The 16,400-nt window shown below is 36.2% G+C and overlaps 2 protein-coding genes across 3 annotated transcripts; both read left to right on the top strand.

The window, feature by feature from the left end:
• The first annotated feature begins 6,149 nt into the window (after positions 1-6,149).
• Positions 6,150-8,217, top strand: LOC145128938 (riboflavin biosynthesis protein PYRR, chloroplastic-like). 2 transcript variants are annotated; one of them, XM_079063707.1, is made up of 7 exons: positions 6,150-6,654; positions 6,743-6,880; positions 6,975-7,074; positions 7,155-7,280; positions 7,429-7,742; positions 7,824-7,943; positions 8,023-8,217. In XM_079063707.1, exons 1-7 carry the CDS (start codon positions 6,289-6,291, stop codon positions 8,068-8,070), a joined length of 1,212 nt encoding a protein of 403 aa, XP_078919833.1. In that variant the 5' UTR covers positions 6,150-6,288; the 3' UTR covers positions 8,071-8,217. The 2 variants fall into 2 exon arrangements, with proteins under 2 accessions (XP_078919833.1, XP_078919832.1); XM_079063706.1 differs by having other exon boundaries at positions 6,151-6,654; positions 8,019-8,217.
• A 2,148-nt stretch (positions 8,218-10,365) lies between these two features.
• On the top strand, positions 10,366-14,999 carry LOC145131242 (riboflavin biosynthesis protein PYRR, chloroplastic-like). Its single transcript, XM_079065960.1, has 8 exons — positions 10,366-10,671; positions 10,900-11,034; positions 11,129-11,228; positions 11,308-11,420; positions 14,104-14,148; positions 14,337-14,459; positions 14,580-14,693; positions 14,865-14,999. The coding sequence occupies exons 1-8, from the start codon at positions 10,366-10,368 to the stop codon at positions 14,997-14,999; spliced, it is 1,071 nt and encodes a 356-aa protein (XP_078922086.1).
• Positions 15,000-16,400: the final 1,401 nt, after the last annotated feature.

The following is a 16,400-nucleotide window of genomic DNA, read 5'->3' as shown; positions in this document are numbered from 1 at the left end:
TTTTCACCCGCAGACGGATGGTCAGAGTGAGAGGACTATCCAAACTTTTGAGGATATGCTGCGTACATGTGTTCTAGACTTCGGTGGTAGCTGGGATACTTACCTTCCTTTGGCTGAGTTTTCCTATAATAACAGCTATCGTGCGAGTATCGACCGTCCTCCCTTTGAGATGTTGTATGGGAGGAAGTGTAGGACCCCGATATGTTGGGGTGAAGTCAGACAGAGGGTCATGGGGAGCACCGCAGTGGTGCTCAAGATGACAGAGAGGATTCAGCAGGTTGGGAGCAGGCTCCAGACTGCTCAGAGTCGGCAGGAAAGTCATGCCGACAAGCGCCGTTCGGACTTGGAGTTCTAGGTCGGGGATATGGTCCTCCTGAAGGTGTCGCCTTGGAAAGGCGTCATTCAATTCAGGAAGCGGGGCAAGTTGGGCCCCAGGTATATTGGACCTTTCAGGGTTGTCGCCCGGGTGGGCAAGGTGGCGTATAGGCTGGACCTCCCAGTCGAACTCAGTCAGATCCATAGCACATATCACGTCTCCCAGTTACGAAAGTGCCTGGTGGACGACTCGGCAATGGTGCCCTTGGAGGATATTCAGGTTGATGACAACCTGAACTACATCGAGCGGCCAGTGGCGATCCTCGATAGGAAGTCGAAGGATCTGAGGAACAAGAGGGTGGAGCTGGTGAAGGTGCAAGGACAGCACCACAAGGGGTCGGAATGGACTTGGGAGCCGGAGGAAGAGATGAGGGAGCACTACCTCGAGCTTTTTCCAGATTCAGCGGCAGACTTCGAAGACGAAGTCTAAAATAAGTGGGGGAGATTTGTAGCACCCGATTCCTGGTACGTATTTAAATTCAAGAAATATTGCAATTTACTCTGGGACTTGGCGAGTTGGGGGCCCAACTCGTCGAGTAGACTCGACTGTTGATCGGGGGTTTAAGTGACCTACTCGACGAGTCGGAAGACCGAATCGACGAGTAGGAGCTGTCTGGACAAAACCCTAATATTTAGGGTTTGCACCCTATTTAAACAACTTAACTCATCCCAAACCAGCCTCCATCATCCCTCTCACTTCCAGAATACCCTAACTCGAAACCCTAGCCTTGTTTGAGTGCTCTCAAGCCATTTTTATGCATTTTGTGTGTGTTTGAAGTTGGAGAAGAGAAGGAAGCTTGGGAGTTCAAGTAGAAGCAATGAGATCCAAAAGTTTAACTTCATTCTCAGCTCATTTAAGGTAAAAAGCTGGAACCTTGACCATTTATCTCTTAGATTTTGTTTTGGGGTTATTCTACCCTTTTAATGAGTATAGAGAAGCAAAAATCAAATTTGGTGGATGTGCTTAGAGTTGCACTTCGAATCTAGGGCTATTGGGGTCTTTTTGGCATAAAGGTGCCAACTTTGTTGCCATAAACACCCCATGCATCTTGTAGACCTCCTTTTATGGCTTTTTGAGCCAAAGGCCCCATGCATGTGCATCAAGTTTGAAGCTTTACGTATAAAATGGACCCTAGGAGGCCAGATCTATGGTTTTGACGCGTTAAGACCCATTATAATCGACTGTATAGTGTTAGACAAAGAGGGACTCGACGAGTCACTTGGGTGACTCGGCGATTCGGGACGCTTTTACCCCCAAAACGTCTTCTGGAAATGGTTTAGATTGGGTGGAAGGAACACTCAGCCTGCTAGGGGTTTGTCTTGGACCTGGAAATCATAGGACTCAGCGAGTGTATGAGCAGACTCGGCGAGTCCAAGGCAATCTCCCAACTCATGAAGATGGACTCGACGAGTTGTTCATACAACTTGGCGAGTCATAGACTGAACACGTTCGTATGAGGGAGATGAACTCGACGAGTTCAAAAGGAACTCGGCAAGTCGGTTGAAGATGGTCCCGATGCTATGGATGAAGGCGAACTCGTCGAGTTCTTGCTAGACTCGACGAGTAGAGTCGGGGGGTTGCATCATTTAAAAGAATAAGGACTCGACGAGTTGGTGGACCAACTCGGCGAGTCGAGTCAACTGGATGTTGAATTTGACCAAGGTGTTGACCTTGAATTTGACTTTGACCTAGTTGACCAGGAAGTGGTGATTAAGGAATATTGTTTTGTGTAGGATCTGAGAGGGGTTGATTTCAGGCAGCAAGTGGTAGGTCGGACACCCCAGTATGTCTGACAGGGGTAGGTTGAGCACCCCGGTATGCTCAGCAGGGTAGGTCGGGCACCCAAATATGCCTGACAATATGTTATAGTATGGTATGTGGTATGATGGGGGAACTCACTAAGCTTCGTGCTTACAGTTTTCAGTTTTGTTTCTGGTACCTCTTCAGCAAAAGGGAAGGAGCCGGAACGGTAGCGACACATCACACGCACATCGGGAGTCCATATTTTGAGATCTATGGGATTGTACTCTGATTTTATTATTATCCGAAGATATGTTTTCGAGACATGACATAATGGTTTTATGAATTAATATAATACTAGCAATGTTTTGACAAATGGTTTTACATGTTACTTAATTAAAAATGAAATTTTTGGCCTTGAAAATTTGGATGTTACACTTATCATCTGGATTATTATAAGGACTAGAAACACCAACAAAGCATGATGAACCTGGATTGGATCTTCTCAGGTCCTAGCGTAATGCTATGTCAGTTTGCCTTCACGTAATTATTTGGCCTATGCTCTAGCCCTACGAACTTGACCAATGGACACTACGCACTTGTACGTCTGCTTGATATCAACTATTATCTCCCTAAGTTTGAACTTGGGTTTGTTGGCAGTCTCAGTAATGTAATGCCTGTCTATCCATTCAGGGGTAACCATGGCTCCAAATTTGAACTTTCTACCACATACATGAGTCTGTACCAAACTTTTTACTTGAACTGTTTTATCATTGTACATACATCTTGTATACAGTCTAAAAGGAAACTGATTCTCCTTATCCTTATCCTGAACCCTCTTTCCACACTCACTACTAACCTTGTGTTGTCACATTTCTCATAATATAGTCCATATATGTTTGCCACTGCATAGTTTTGCATACAAAACTTTAGTTGTGCCATAGACTCAAACATGTCACCTAACTTGGGTTCCATAAGATCCCATCTTGTATTTGGATCATGAATTATGTGCTTCTTCTTCACTTTATCTCTTTCTTGGACAACCTCTTCATCACTTTTCCAGTCACCATCATGATAAACTTGTGCTCTAACCTCATCAACTATGCTAGAATTGCGTAGACTATCATCACTAAGAAGTACATTCAGAAAAGAATCCTTACATTTGTTCAGAGGAGAAAAAAATTCGTTCTGAGGTTCATGATCCATGTAGATACCGTGCAGCTCGAAATCCATCTCATTCAGGCCTGCGAATGGCTCGTACAAACCACCAAAGACATCTTTGAAGACATCGTCTGAGAAATCCATCGTCTTCGTTGAGAAATCCAACTGATTTTGGTGTTCAGTGACGTCGTCTCCGTTTCAATTTGAGAGTAATTTTAAGTAATTTTGGGTGTGAGTAAATTATGGTTCACAATTAATTTAGCATGGAGAGTAATAGAGGGTGATACGGGGTAAATGGGGGGAAGCGGTTGATCTGTCTCCCCACTCACTGTGGTTACCGGCATGTGGCCCCCTAATTAAGTAAGAGTCACCGGTTACAAACATGTTTATCAGGTAATAGGGCAATTACGACACAAATTGGACAACTAACCGGTTTCTGTGGACCTAAATTGTGGCCAGGGGTTAAACCAAACATTTTAGACAAACTCGAGGCGTTTTATGCCATTTGGTCATTTATGTATCATAATTGCTACATATAGAAGCACAAAATAAATCTTTAGCAAGAATATATAATAAAATAAAGACAAAGTTACAAATGGCTATTGTGGTTGAAAAAAAAAGTAAATTATACGAATGGTCCCTGTGATTTGGGATAACTTGTGCGTTTGGTCCCTATCTTTTTTTTTTAACTCGGGTCATCCTTATGATTTGTTTTTGTTTCGCATTTGATCCCTAACAGACCTAAAATTACTATGTTACCCTTATATATATATATATATATATATATATATATATATATATATATATATATATATATATATATTAATGAATTTCTTGTTTTTGCTATTATTTATAAATTAAATAAAACACAAATGTGGTATCTCTCATCCTTAAAACAATCAACCACCCCCGTTCAATTCCGGCGACCATCACTAGTTCAAGTTCGGCGACCATGGCAGCTACCAATATCGAGTTTTAGAACCCCCAAACAAATCTGAAACCAAACCCCTTTGAAACGATCGAGTTGTAGAAACCCTTTTCCGACGAGCAAACCCTAGATCGTGGTGGTGCCTTGGTTGTTTCCAACGAACCATTGTAACTCCAGAAGCTTACAACTTCTTTCCACCTTTAGAATGGGGAAGAAAACCGTTTACAGATGGTCATTCAAGTTAGATATAAACCCGTTTTCGGATAATGGATTACAGATTGTGGATGTAGGCTTAAGTGCAATCGACGATGGTTCAAATTAGGGAATAAACCTTTTTTCCGATGGTTCCGTCCAAAATTTCTCCATCCCCAAAATTCAAAGAACTATGCCACCGAATTCTTACATCTGAGAAAACAGATCCCTATAACGAAGGTTTATATATATAATTAAATTCTTGAATTACAATTGCTTGTCCATTGGGTTTCAAATAATATCCCTCATAATCATGTATGATATCTGATTTACTTTATTTGATGGCGGATTTTGGTTTTACAAAGTATCCGTCTTAAATTACAAAACCCTGAAGATGATATCCCTTGTGAACATGTTGAAGATGATATCCAATATGGGGTCGGATTTCGTTTTCACTTCGTTTGGGGTCTCCTATGGTGCATAATGTATGGTCGATGTTGCTCACCAGCGTCGTCCAGAAAAGAGATGAACAATGATGTTTAGGATTGCTTTCATTTGATTAGTGGAATGAATAAGTTTTATCGAGGGGAGTACGCTTTGGAGTCCTTGTATATCATTTTACTAATTTTATAATAATAAAAGGAATGCCTAAATAAAAAAAATTAAAGAAAATACAAAAACTATTCAATAAGGTCAGTATTGTCTTTTCAAGCCGGTCGGAGACTAAATGCGAAACAAAAACAAACCATAAGGATGGTCTAAGTTAAAAACAAAAGTTAGGAATTAAACACGCAAGTTATCTCAAACCACATGACCATTCATGTAATTTACTAAAAAAAAAAAAAAAAAAAAAAAAACCATTGATGGTCTTTTTTTATGAACTGTTAACATGATTGGTCATTTTTAGGTTTAAAAAACACACCATGAGTCATTATGGTCGGCAAAAAAAAAAACCTATCGTATCCATTTTAAACTTGAAAAGAATAAATCATATTAAAAAAAATTCAATTCAAAGACTTGTAATGGTATCTTTTCCAACCTTAAGGACCATTTATGTAATTTTGTCTAAAACGAAAATATCGGTTTACACAAACCTTACTATTTTATGACGACTTATGAGAAAACATATTATGAAAATAAATATTATTTGAATTAAATATTGAAAAACAAACAACATAAAAAAATCTATAACTATTTTATTTTGTATGATTTAACACTTTAACAACTATAACCTCTCGTTTTTAAGATATTTAAATTTTAAATAATAATAATGTTTTCCGATTGATGAGAATTAGCGAAAGACTCCAACGTAAATCACCCCTCTTAATTCAATGCTTCTCAAAGCATCACCGCCGGCGTTACCTGTTGTTAACTTCAAATTCAGCTTCAACACCATTTCAAACTCGACGTTTCCTTCTTTTATCAATTGCAGCGTTTCCGGCGAAATTGGGGTCGGCTGCACGAAATCTGGAAGAAGAGGGGTTGTAGCGGTCGAAGCTGGCTATACCAAGCGGCCACTGGAAACCCCAGGAGCTTATGAACTTGTTGACGAAGAGAGTGGGGATAAGTTTATCGTTTGGGGAGGAACTCATGACGACAACCATAAGCAAAAACAAACCATAAGATGCTCCAAGTTAAAAATAAAAGTTAGGGAGGGATTAAACTTACAAGTTATTCCAAGCCACAGGGACCATTAATGTAATTTACTCTTAATATTATATATAATGTAAGGTTCGCATTGTTGCAGATGCATGATTAGTGCTCTGTTTATGTGGTATGACATGATAAGTGCTGTATTTATTATTTATTGAACATAAAATGTGAAACGCGCCGCCCATCGAGTAATCTGATCACCGCCAAAGAAACTCGTAATCTCTGATCTGCCGTGGCGATGTCGATGTCGATGACAATGGGGTTTTCTGCCCCAATGAAGTTCAAGGCCAACGCTGCTATGAATTACCACGAACACCACCACCACGCGCTTGATGCGTCGTATGTAAAACGCGCCGCCGAGTTATCAGACCTGTCTGCCGGTTTCACCTCGCCACATCCTAACTTTGGTTGCGTGATAGCAAAAAACAGCAGCGTGGGGAATAAAGTTTTCGGAGAAGGATACCTTTACGCTCAAGGGACAAAACCGGCGGAGGTCCAGGCGGTGGAGGCTGCCGGAGAGTACTGCAGAGGCGCCACTGCTTATGTCAATATGGAACCTGGAGACTACAACAACGATAACACCTCTTTATCTGCTTTTATTAAGGTTTTTGCCATTGCTTAATTTCACATTATACTACAATAGTGTACAATAATTTGTTCAAATCTACATGCTTAATAGTCATAATCCTTAGGCTGGAATTACTAGAGTTGTAATTGGGATCAGGCATCCATTGCAACATCTTCGTGGAAATGCTATTCAAACATTGAGAAGTGAAGGACTACAGGTTGATGTTCTTGGGGAAGATATAAGAGGTGTCTCCATGGAGCAGGTACGTATTGTATAATCTTTAGTATTCTCACATGTTTATTTTCTTTCTTTCTAATTTGTTGTTAATCAATCTTATATTACATTAATTCTTGTAGGATGCTTTGAAATCATGTCTTGTTGTCAATGCCCCTTTGTTATATAGATCAGCGTTTCAAGTCCCATTTTCTGTTTTAAAGTACGCAATGACCCTTGATGGTGAGTGTCAATGATGATATATGTTGTTTTGTAAAATCAAAACGTTGCATTTACTCCATTTTATCCAAATTTTTTTATAGGAAAAATTGCTACTAGTAGTGGACATTCATTATGGATAAGCAACAAAAAGTCAAGATCACGAGTCTTTGAGTTACGTGGTAGAAGCGATGCAGTTATTGTAGGAGGAAATACAGTACGCAAAGATAGTATGAAACTTCAATTATTGTCACCTAGTTAATTATATATAAATAAATACTTCTAAAGTATTTAATAAAAGTTTTTTGAAATATATATATATATATATATATATATATATATATATATATATATATATATATATATATATATATATAGATCCGCGTTTAACTCCAAGAAATGGTGGTGTTCATTTACCTACACGAATTGTTATGTCACAAACACTTGATCTTCCTGAGGTTGCAAATCTTTGGGATGTTAGAGATGTGCCCACAATCGTTGTCACTCAGAGAGGTGCAAGAAGAAGTTTCCAGAAGTTTCTTGCCTCAAAAGGCGTTGAAGTAGTGGAATTTGACATTTTTAACCCTAAAAAAGTTGCGGAATATCTTTACGATCGTGGGTATTTTTCAGTCTTGTGGGAATGTGGAGGGACGTTATCGGCATCAGCTATTTTATCCGGTGTCATACACAAGGTGTATGAAACTATATATGATCTTTGAGTTTAATTTGTTTGAAAGTAGAATGCGCTATAATTAGGTAAGATTATGATACAGGTGCATGCTTTTGTTGCTCCTAAGATAATTGGTGGAAGGAACGCGCCTTCTCCAGTTGGGGAACTTGGGATGGTTGAAATGACACAGGCTTTGGAGTTAAGTGATGTTTCTTATGAGCAGGTTGGTTTTATATTGCAAATGTATTTTCATTGATATGTAGAATTCATTTTAAAAAACTTGATAAATTAATTGTAGATAGAATCTGATGTGCTTATTAGTGGATATGTGCAACCCATTCCTGATTTGACACAATCAACAATTGATCCAAGTTTATCTCCTAAGATAATTGGTGGAAGGAATTAATACCCGCACTTGAAATCGATGTTTTTGTCAACAGTGGGTATCCCACCTTGTTATAATAATTTATAATATAAACGTTGGAATGTCATCTCTATACCACTGCATTTGTTGTACTGTAGAATTAAAGGAATTTAATTTATGATTTATCTCATGTTTTTGGATTGAATGACGGATGTATTTGGATTCATTTATCTCGCCCTATATGTATATGTTTTTTTTACGTCCTTAAACCTTTAGTTTTCACCAATTCTTCTAATGGCTACATTATAAAAAACAAAAAATTTAGGAGCTTTGTGACACCGTCAAGTTTCGGTAGTTGTAATAATATGATATAAATTTGCGTTAAAATGACCATAAAAGGTGGCCATGTATGTGTTACAACTTACAAGAGAGTCGCTTCGTGATAAACATCTGCGATGATATTCTTTCCTCATGATATTTTTTTATCATATCATCGAGAGTCTTGTTGCAACTCCATGGTTATTGAAGAAGCAATGCAGATGGACAACGTAATATGAATTTTCTCTATGATAAGGTTGATCAAGCTATTGAAATGAAGATATTAAACTAAACTTTATTTAATAATAAATGGATCATATACAGCAAAGTCATTACATATATTTTTCGCAAACATTGCCCAATGTGAAAATCAGAAGTGCAATGACTAAAGCAACCGTAAAAAAGATAACACTCGTAAACTACTGCTTTACAACTAACAACTTTAAATTATCGGTTTCGTTTTTCTTCTTCAACTCCAACACAATATATCTCGTGCATTTCAAGAAGTAAATCTTTGTAGCTTTGCCGAGTTAGTTTCTCCTTCATCCATCTTGAAAGTGAAAAAATGACCAATTACATTTCCTACTTAGGTATATTTAGCACAATTAGGACATCCCACAAACCTTCTATCAGGGTTCAAGGGATTTTAGGACATAAATAAATGAGCTTCAAACCACATCACAATAACATTTTTAGATTTCACCATTTCGCATCAACCTCTTCTTTCTATAGCTTGATATAGATTATCCTAAAGCCATTAAGATGGTTAATGGCCTATTACGTAAAATTATAATTTACCATCAATTGTCAGACATATGAACACTATAGCAAAGGTAGGCACTACCCTTATCATAGTCTTCCAAAACCCCACAACATAAGTAACACTCTCAATGAACAAAGAAACTCTCGCAAGTGTACATGAGAATGCTAAATAAATTCTAAAAAAATTAATTACTATAAAGTATAAATATAGTTTTGAATTACTATTAGTGTTTTTTTTTGCCTATTTGTTAACAACGAAATATCAAGTGTTAGTATTATGAATTCTTAATAAAAATTACAATATAGTCGAGAATAAATTGTTACATTACATACTGTTCCAAACTTGGCTGAGATAGCCCAGCCTAATATGGGCCAAAAGCCCGGGCAATATGCCATAGATAAACTATTCTTCTAATTTTCTCCTTAAACGAATTTAATGAAGATTAGATAAAAATCACATTAATTGATGTTGTTATAAAAAATAAAATGTGTTGCTCACTTTTTGTCTGAAATTATGAAACTAAGAAAAGCTAAAAGTGTGTTTGGTTGGATGATATGAAAGACAAATAAATGAGTGATGAAATGAGAAAAAGATAATAAAATGGATTATTATATTCCATGATTACGTGGTTGATTTGTAATAAAATGCATTTTTATGTAGATTTTTTTATATTATATTTAAATACAATTAATAGTTTACACAAGTCAATATATTATATATTTATAATTATATAATTTATTGTATACAAAATCAAAAAGTTAAACGTTTAATAAAAGTTTATCAAATCTCAAAGAAGATAATAAAAAAGTTTTTTATTTGTTTTTAGAAAATAAAATTAATTATAAAGTTCATGAAGTTCCTAAAGATATTTGTGGAAATAGGTTTTATAAAAAAAAAAAAAAGGGTTGTATTACGATCTTTCATTCCACTCCGTACTCCCATTCATGAAGAAATGAAGAAAAAACAACTAATCTTAGATGTTTAATAATATGTTCTATTCAATTCATAAGTTTCCTAAAATAGCATTATAATATATAAAATGTAATGTAAGGTTCGATTGTAGTAGGATGCATGATCAGTGCCATGTTTATGCAGTATGACATGATAAATGTTGAATTTACTGAACATAAAACGCGCCGCCGATCGACTAATCTATCCGCCGCAGAAGCTCGTAATTTCTAATCTGCCAAGGTGATGGCGATGGCGATGGCGATGTCGATGGAAATGGGGCTTGCTGCCCCAATGAAGTTCAAGGTCGGTGCTATTATGAATTACAAAGAACACCACCACCTTGATGCGTCGTATGTAAAACGCGCCCTCGAGTTACCAGACCTGTCTGCCGGTTTCACCGCGCCGCATACCAACTTTTGTTGCGTGATAGCAAAAAACAACAGCGTGGGGAATAAAGTTTTTGGAGAAGGATACATTTATGCTCAAGGGACGAAATCGGCGGAGGTCCAGGTGGTGGAGGCCGCTGGAGAGTATTGCAGAGGCGGCACTGCTTATGTCAATATGGAACCTGGAGACTGCGACGAAGATAACACCTCTCTATCTGCTTATATTAAGGGTTTTTCCATTGCTCAATTTCATCATTAAAAATCCAACTTGGATACAAGTTTGTTTGAATATTTATTGCTTTCACTATATATCTTCCCTTTGTTTCAGTTATATATCATCATATACACTCTATAAAATTTTGTTCAACTCTACATGCTTAATAATCATAATCCTTAGGCTGGAATTACCAGAGTTGTAATTGGGATAAGGCATCCATTGCAACATCTTCGTGGAAATGCTATTGAGGCATTGCGAAGTGAAGGACTGCAGGTTGATGTTCTTGGGGAAGATATAAAAGGTGTCTCCATGGAGGTACGTATTGTATAATCTTTAGCATTCTCACATGTTTATTTTCTTTCTTTCTAATTTCTTGTCAATCAATCTTATATTACATTAATTCTTCTAGGATGCTCTGAAATCATGTCTTGTTGTCAATGCCCCTTTGCTATATAGATCAACATTTGGAGTCACATTCTCTGTTTTAAAGTACGCAATGACCCTTGATGGTGAGTGTCATTGATGGTATATGTTGTTTTGTAAAATCAAAACGTTGCATTAGCTCCATTTTATCCACATTTTTTACAGGAAAAATTGCTACTACTAGTGGAAATTCATTATGGATAAGCAGCAAAAAGTCCAGATCACGAGTCTTTGAGTTACATGGTAGAAGCGTTGCAGTTATTGTAGGAGGAAATACGGTCACTACAAGAAAAAGACCATTTTATGATGCGCAAGCCACGACACTCATTGATTTATGTTACGCAAAAGCGTGTGACATTAAAAAAGTGTCATCTCTTCAAAAAATTTAAGGATTTAGGTCACGCATTATTGTGTGCCCTTAAATTAGTGTCTAAAAAAACACGGAGGGCACCTATAATAAAATGCGTGTCGTCTAAGGATGTCGCTTTATAAATTTTAATGGAACACACGTTTTCCAAACTTTAATAGCTAAGCGGGAAATGAAATCCCCAAAATTAGAAAACCCAGTCTTGTTCTCATCTTCCTTCGTTTCTACTTTTCTCTTTTCCATGGTTTGGCTTAATGAAGCTCTTTGAATTCCATGAGTTATCGCTATGAAGTATGGAATGCAAAGCTTGATTCTCGTTTGTTTCTGATTTCCCATAGATAAATCAAAACAACACACAGACGAAGAACCCTAACGTGCATCTTCCTTCTTAGTAGGTAGCGGGAGGTCTTTTATTTTCTTCTAAAATCCCGATTCTCTCATTTTTCTATCGACGTAGTACGTGCTAGGATGGTCGATTATCCTCACCCTTTGCTACAACAGATGAACAGACTGCACCTACTAAGGTATGAGAAGGACGCTTCTACCCTGCCTTATTTCTTCAGCCGTTCAACAAATAAGAGGAAACACAATTTCTCATTCATCTCTCGACTTCATCTTCTCAATCAAGAAAAAAGGCTTATGATTTTTTTCCTGCATCTGCGATTTCAGCTGGTTTTTCGATTTCTCCTTTATGCCTCCGTTTTTTTCCTACACCTACTTCCATTACTCTTCTGCAAGCAGATCCTAAACGTGATTCACGAAGGGTGAGATTAAGTTTAGTCATATCATATCATATGTTTTCTTCATTATTAATTTTTTTTATTATTGAGTTAAAAGTTCAACATGATGTTTACAATATCCTCGTCTCCATGACCCAAGGCGTGTTGTTGGAACCCCATCAGACCATATTATGGAAGATGCTACAAGTCTGATAAAATTTGGTCTACCAGAGTCTGATTTTGATGCCTCTGTTATGTTTAGACAACCACGACCTGCTCCACCTGGTCTACCAGAGTCTGATGGCAATCAAAAGGATTATAGACTCTATTAGCAGTTAAGAGGGGCGGAGTTTATGCAGACATGCATGACATTGCTTTCTCGACTGGTTGCTCAGGTGGGGGTAGACTCCTCTTTTGATTGGTTAAAATTTCTCTAGTTTAACTGCTTTTCTTGTTTCTCCTTTGGGGATATATTCTTATTGTTTCTAACTTTCTTTTACTTATTATTACGTATGAGTACCAGATCTTTATTTATAATGTATGATAATTTTGTAAAAGAAACCAATACACGTTTTATATGTGAGGTAATATAATATGTTCTTTATAATATAATTTATTTTTTTGTGTGTGTAATGTGGTTCATGTTGTAATGTGTCATGCTCAAATCATTCATATCTGATATATTCTTTTCATGGGAGCTTATATAAACAACATCAACCCATTACTTTAACTGACAAGTGACAAGGTCAAGCATCAAAACATTTCTAAAACCGAACATATTAACTACATAAACATGGCCTTATATATAAAGTTATTGAAATATGCACATATCTATATTCTTAAGTAAATGTATTATTGACATCTTCAACTCTTAAAATTCTTGGTTCTGTATGAATATGCACATCTTACTTATGGAACTTTGGTTCTTATGCATATTTACAAGTTCCATAGTAAAAGGCAATAAAGATAACATGATGACAAAAATTGTAGTATTTCACTTGGATTTCCGTTTATATGCCCCTTACAAAAGCTCTTGTGTTCCCAACCCAGAGATAAATGAAGACCTGCTGACTGCTTTTCAGGAGGCTGGACAAAATGTAAGTTGTTTTTACTTATTTGGGTGTGTTTTGAATCATTTTACTTTTTTGCTTATTTTATAATATTATTGTGTGTTCTCTTGAATTTTGCTAATTTTAATAGGAATTATTTACCTTTTTGGTTTTATGGTTATTCTTTCATGAATCATGTTGCAGGTTTGATCCGGTTGTTTTATATTGTTTCTAATACTTAATGAACTCCTCTGTCCTCTTATGAGTTGAACTCAGATGCATTGCAATATTTTTTTGTATATGTAGTATGTTAATAGTTTTGAGTCTAACTTAATTGAGAGTCATTACAATTAGCTATCAAAAGTAGATGGAGGGGAATTTTTTCTTTACGAATTCATAATATATATATATATATATATATATATATATATATATGTGTGTGTGTGTATGTGTGTGTGTGTATTCCTTCGTCTGTGTATATATCCAACCAAACCATAATGTCTGAAACCTTGATGCACTTTTGATTTCATGAATGAAGAACTCTACTAGCATTTGTGCTGCCACTGGGATAGCAAAGCTTCAACAAATTTGGAAACAATGTTTTTGTATTACTAGGAGTTTTGGACAGAAAGCTTTGTGTGATGTCATTGTATGAGGATGAGGATCAGTTTGGACATTTATTGTAAATTTCAGATGGCAGTAGGCATGTCTGACCGGGGTTCTTAGTCAGATACACGTGTAGACATGAAGGTTTCAACTTATTACAAATTTATTGAAACAATGTTTTATTTTTTTAACAAATCATTTTTTTTTAAAAATTGTGTAGGCTTTGAACAGGTGGGGTTACTATCCTGTGGATGTGAGGAGCATGGCAAGAATAGCCTTAATGCAAAAAAAAAAATCATATGCCTTTAAAAAAACTAAAACTCATAGCTTTTAATGCAACAAAAATCATATGTTAATGGTTGAAAAGGTAGTGACTTTTGTATAATTTGGCTTTTACTTAAAACATATAAAATGTTTAAATATTTATAAAACGGTTTTATGAATAATATTCAGGATTTCATCTATGAGAATGAACTAAACAACTTTGTGGAGAGTGGTGCCCTATCGGAGCTTGTTCTTGCTTTTTCACGTGAAGGCCCAACTAAGGAATATGTCCAACATAAAATGACCCAAAAGGTAAACAATGTTTCTTTTCTTGCTCTTACAACTTATTTAACCAATATGTTATGGGTTTTTTATTATTATATTAAATTGAATTATTATTATTATTATTATTATTATTATTATGTGTAATAGGCTTCAGATTTATGGAATTTGCTTTCTGAGGGAGCGTATTTGTACGTATGTGGTGATGCTAAAGGCATGGCTAAAGATGTACACAAAACCCTTCACACCATTGTACAAGAACAAGTATTTTTTTCTTTCTTTTCATAGTGTTATAAAATAATTTATAACATTATGGAAACATCTGTGTGCTATTCTTTCCATTACAAAGCTCAAACAGATGCGTTTGGTTAAGGAAGCTTGAACAACAAGAATGAACTACGTGATGAAAAAAATGAACCATGTGATGAAAAGCAGAGACTAAAGGCTGAAAAAGAGAAGCTTGAACAACAAGTGAACACCATCAACACCCAACCGAGGTTTATGGGTGTGCCAGCTGGCATCCCTGCTGGATACCTTCCTCCTCCTCAAGTCCAATCATTTTTGCCATAAGAAATGGGTTTTGCATAGGTATGTTTATCCAAGAATCACATTTTTCATTTTTGTGGGTGTAAAATTACCTTTCTAACCCTTGTGCTTCACACTTCATATCAAAACTACCTTCATAGTTGGAAAAATCCAATATTTAATATTTTCATGGCGGTGGTGATTTGACGATTTTGCCCCTGTCTGAGCAGTTTTTGCCAACTGCCAAGCCATTGGCAAAACGTGTTTCAACTCCTTTATGTGATAATGGTGAAATAAAAGATTTACATGTCTTTTATGGGAATGATAGCTTTTATGTCCTCTTTAGGCTTCATCAAGTAAGAATATTCAATATTCAATATTTTCTTTTTTCTTTTTTTAATTTTAATTTTAATTTTTTTTTTCAGGTTTTATATGAAAGGCTTTCATCAGCAAAATTCAATTCAACATCTGCTGAAACAAAGTGGAGAAGCTCCAACAAAGACACTTCCTCTCCAGATCTCTACTTAAGGTCATTTTTTTAAAAAATTCTTTATTTTCACTTAAATTAAAATCTTAATTAAACAAAATGTCACACCCCAAAACCGGAACGGCGGAAACGTTCGAGGGTGGAGGACGTCATGTATAGTATCATAACAATGCAAAGTAGTAAATAAGCAACAACATCATCCATTGCATTAATAGTATAATTTCATACAAGTGTGTTCTTTAATAGTAATAAGACACCAAAAATGAATAATCAAAATAAAAGACGAGTCTTGAACATGCTCCGTCTTCTCAAAACCTGTCATCGGTACTTGTCTAATGGTGACCTGAGAATACAAGTTATTTTGAAAGCGTAGATCAGCATTTAAGCTGGTGAGTTCATAAGTATTTAGTGTCAATGTTTGTATGAGTTTGATGAAAATGTTTGTAAATGTTCAATGTAAATGTTTGTATATGTTTGAAAAACTCCTAGAAAATCCTATATTTTCTACTAGTATTAAAAAGTAGTCTTCTACCAAGACCCGACTGTTTTGTATGTTTGTTTCTCTGTAAAAGTGGAAGCTTTTCCCAAATATGACTATCGTTACCAGAATATAGTTTTATATTACCCTTTATGTGAGAAGATCACAATTTGAATATAATGGGAAAAATATATGTGTACTGCAGTATTATTTGTATTAACTACTGAAGTAATAACTACCTTAAAACCAATGGTTTAATTAAGGCAAAATGTGATAAGATTGTTACCATACTAAACCGACTATAACACGACGATGAAAGACGTCGGAAGAAATGACATTTGGCACCCGTAGACTTGCAAGTCCCACTGTAGCGAACATCAAGGTGTAGGATAGTCAATCCAATATAGATCTATACGCAAACTCACGCTCTCACTCCAGGAGATTCTGCTTACAAAACGTGACATAACGAAATGGTCGATGT

The sequence above is a fragment of the Lactuca virosa genome, chromosome 8 (assembly GCF_052849685.1).
Source record: "Lactuca virosa cultivar CGN04683 chromosome 8, Lactuca_virosa_CGN04683_v6, whole genome shotgun sequence".
NCBI classification, from domain to species: Eukaryota; Viridiplantae; Streptophyta; class Magnoliopsida; order Asterales; family Asteraceae; genus Lactuca; species Lactuca virosa.
The sequence above is the reverse complement of the archived record's forward strand: the minus strand, read 5'-3'. Positions and strand labels throughout refer to the sequence as shown.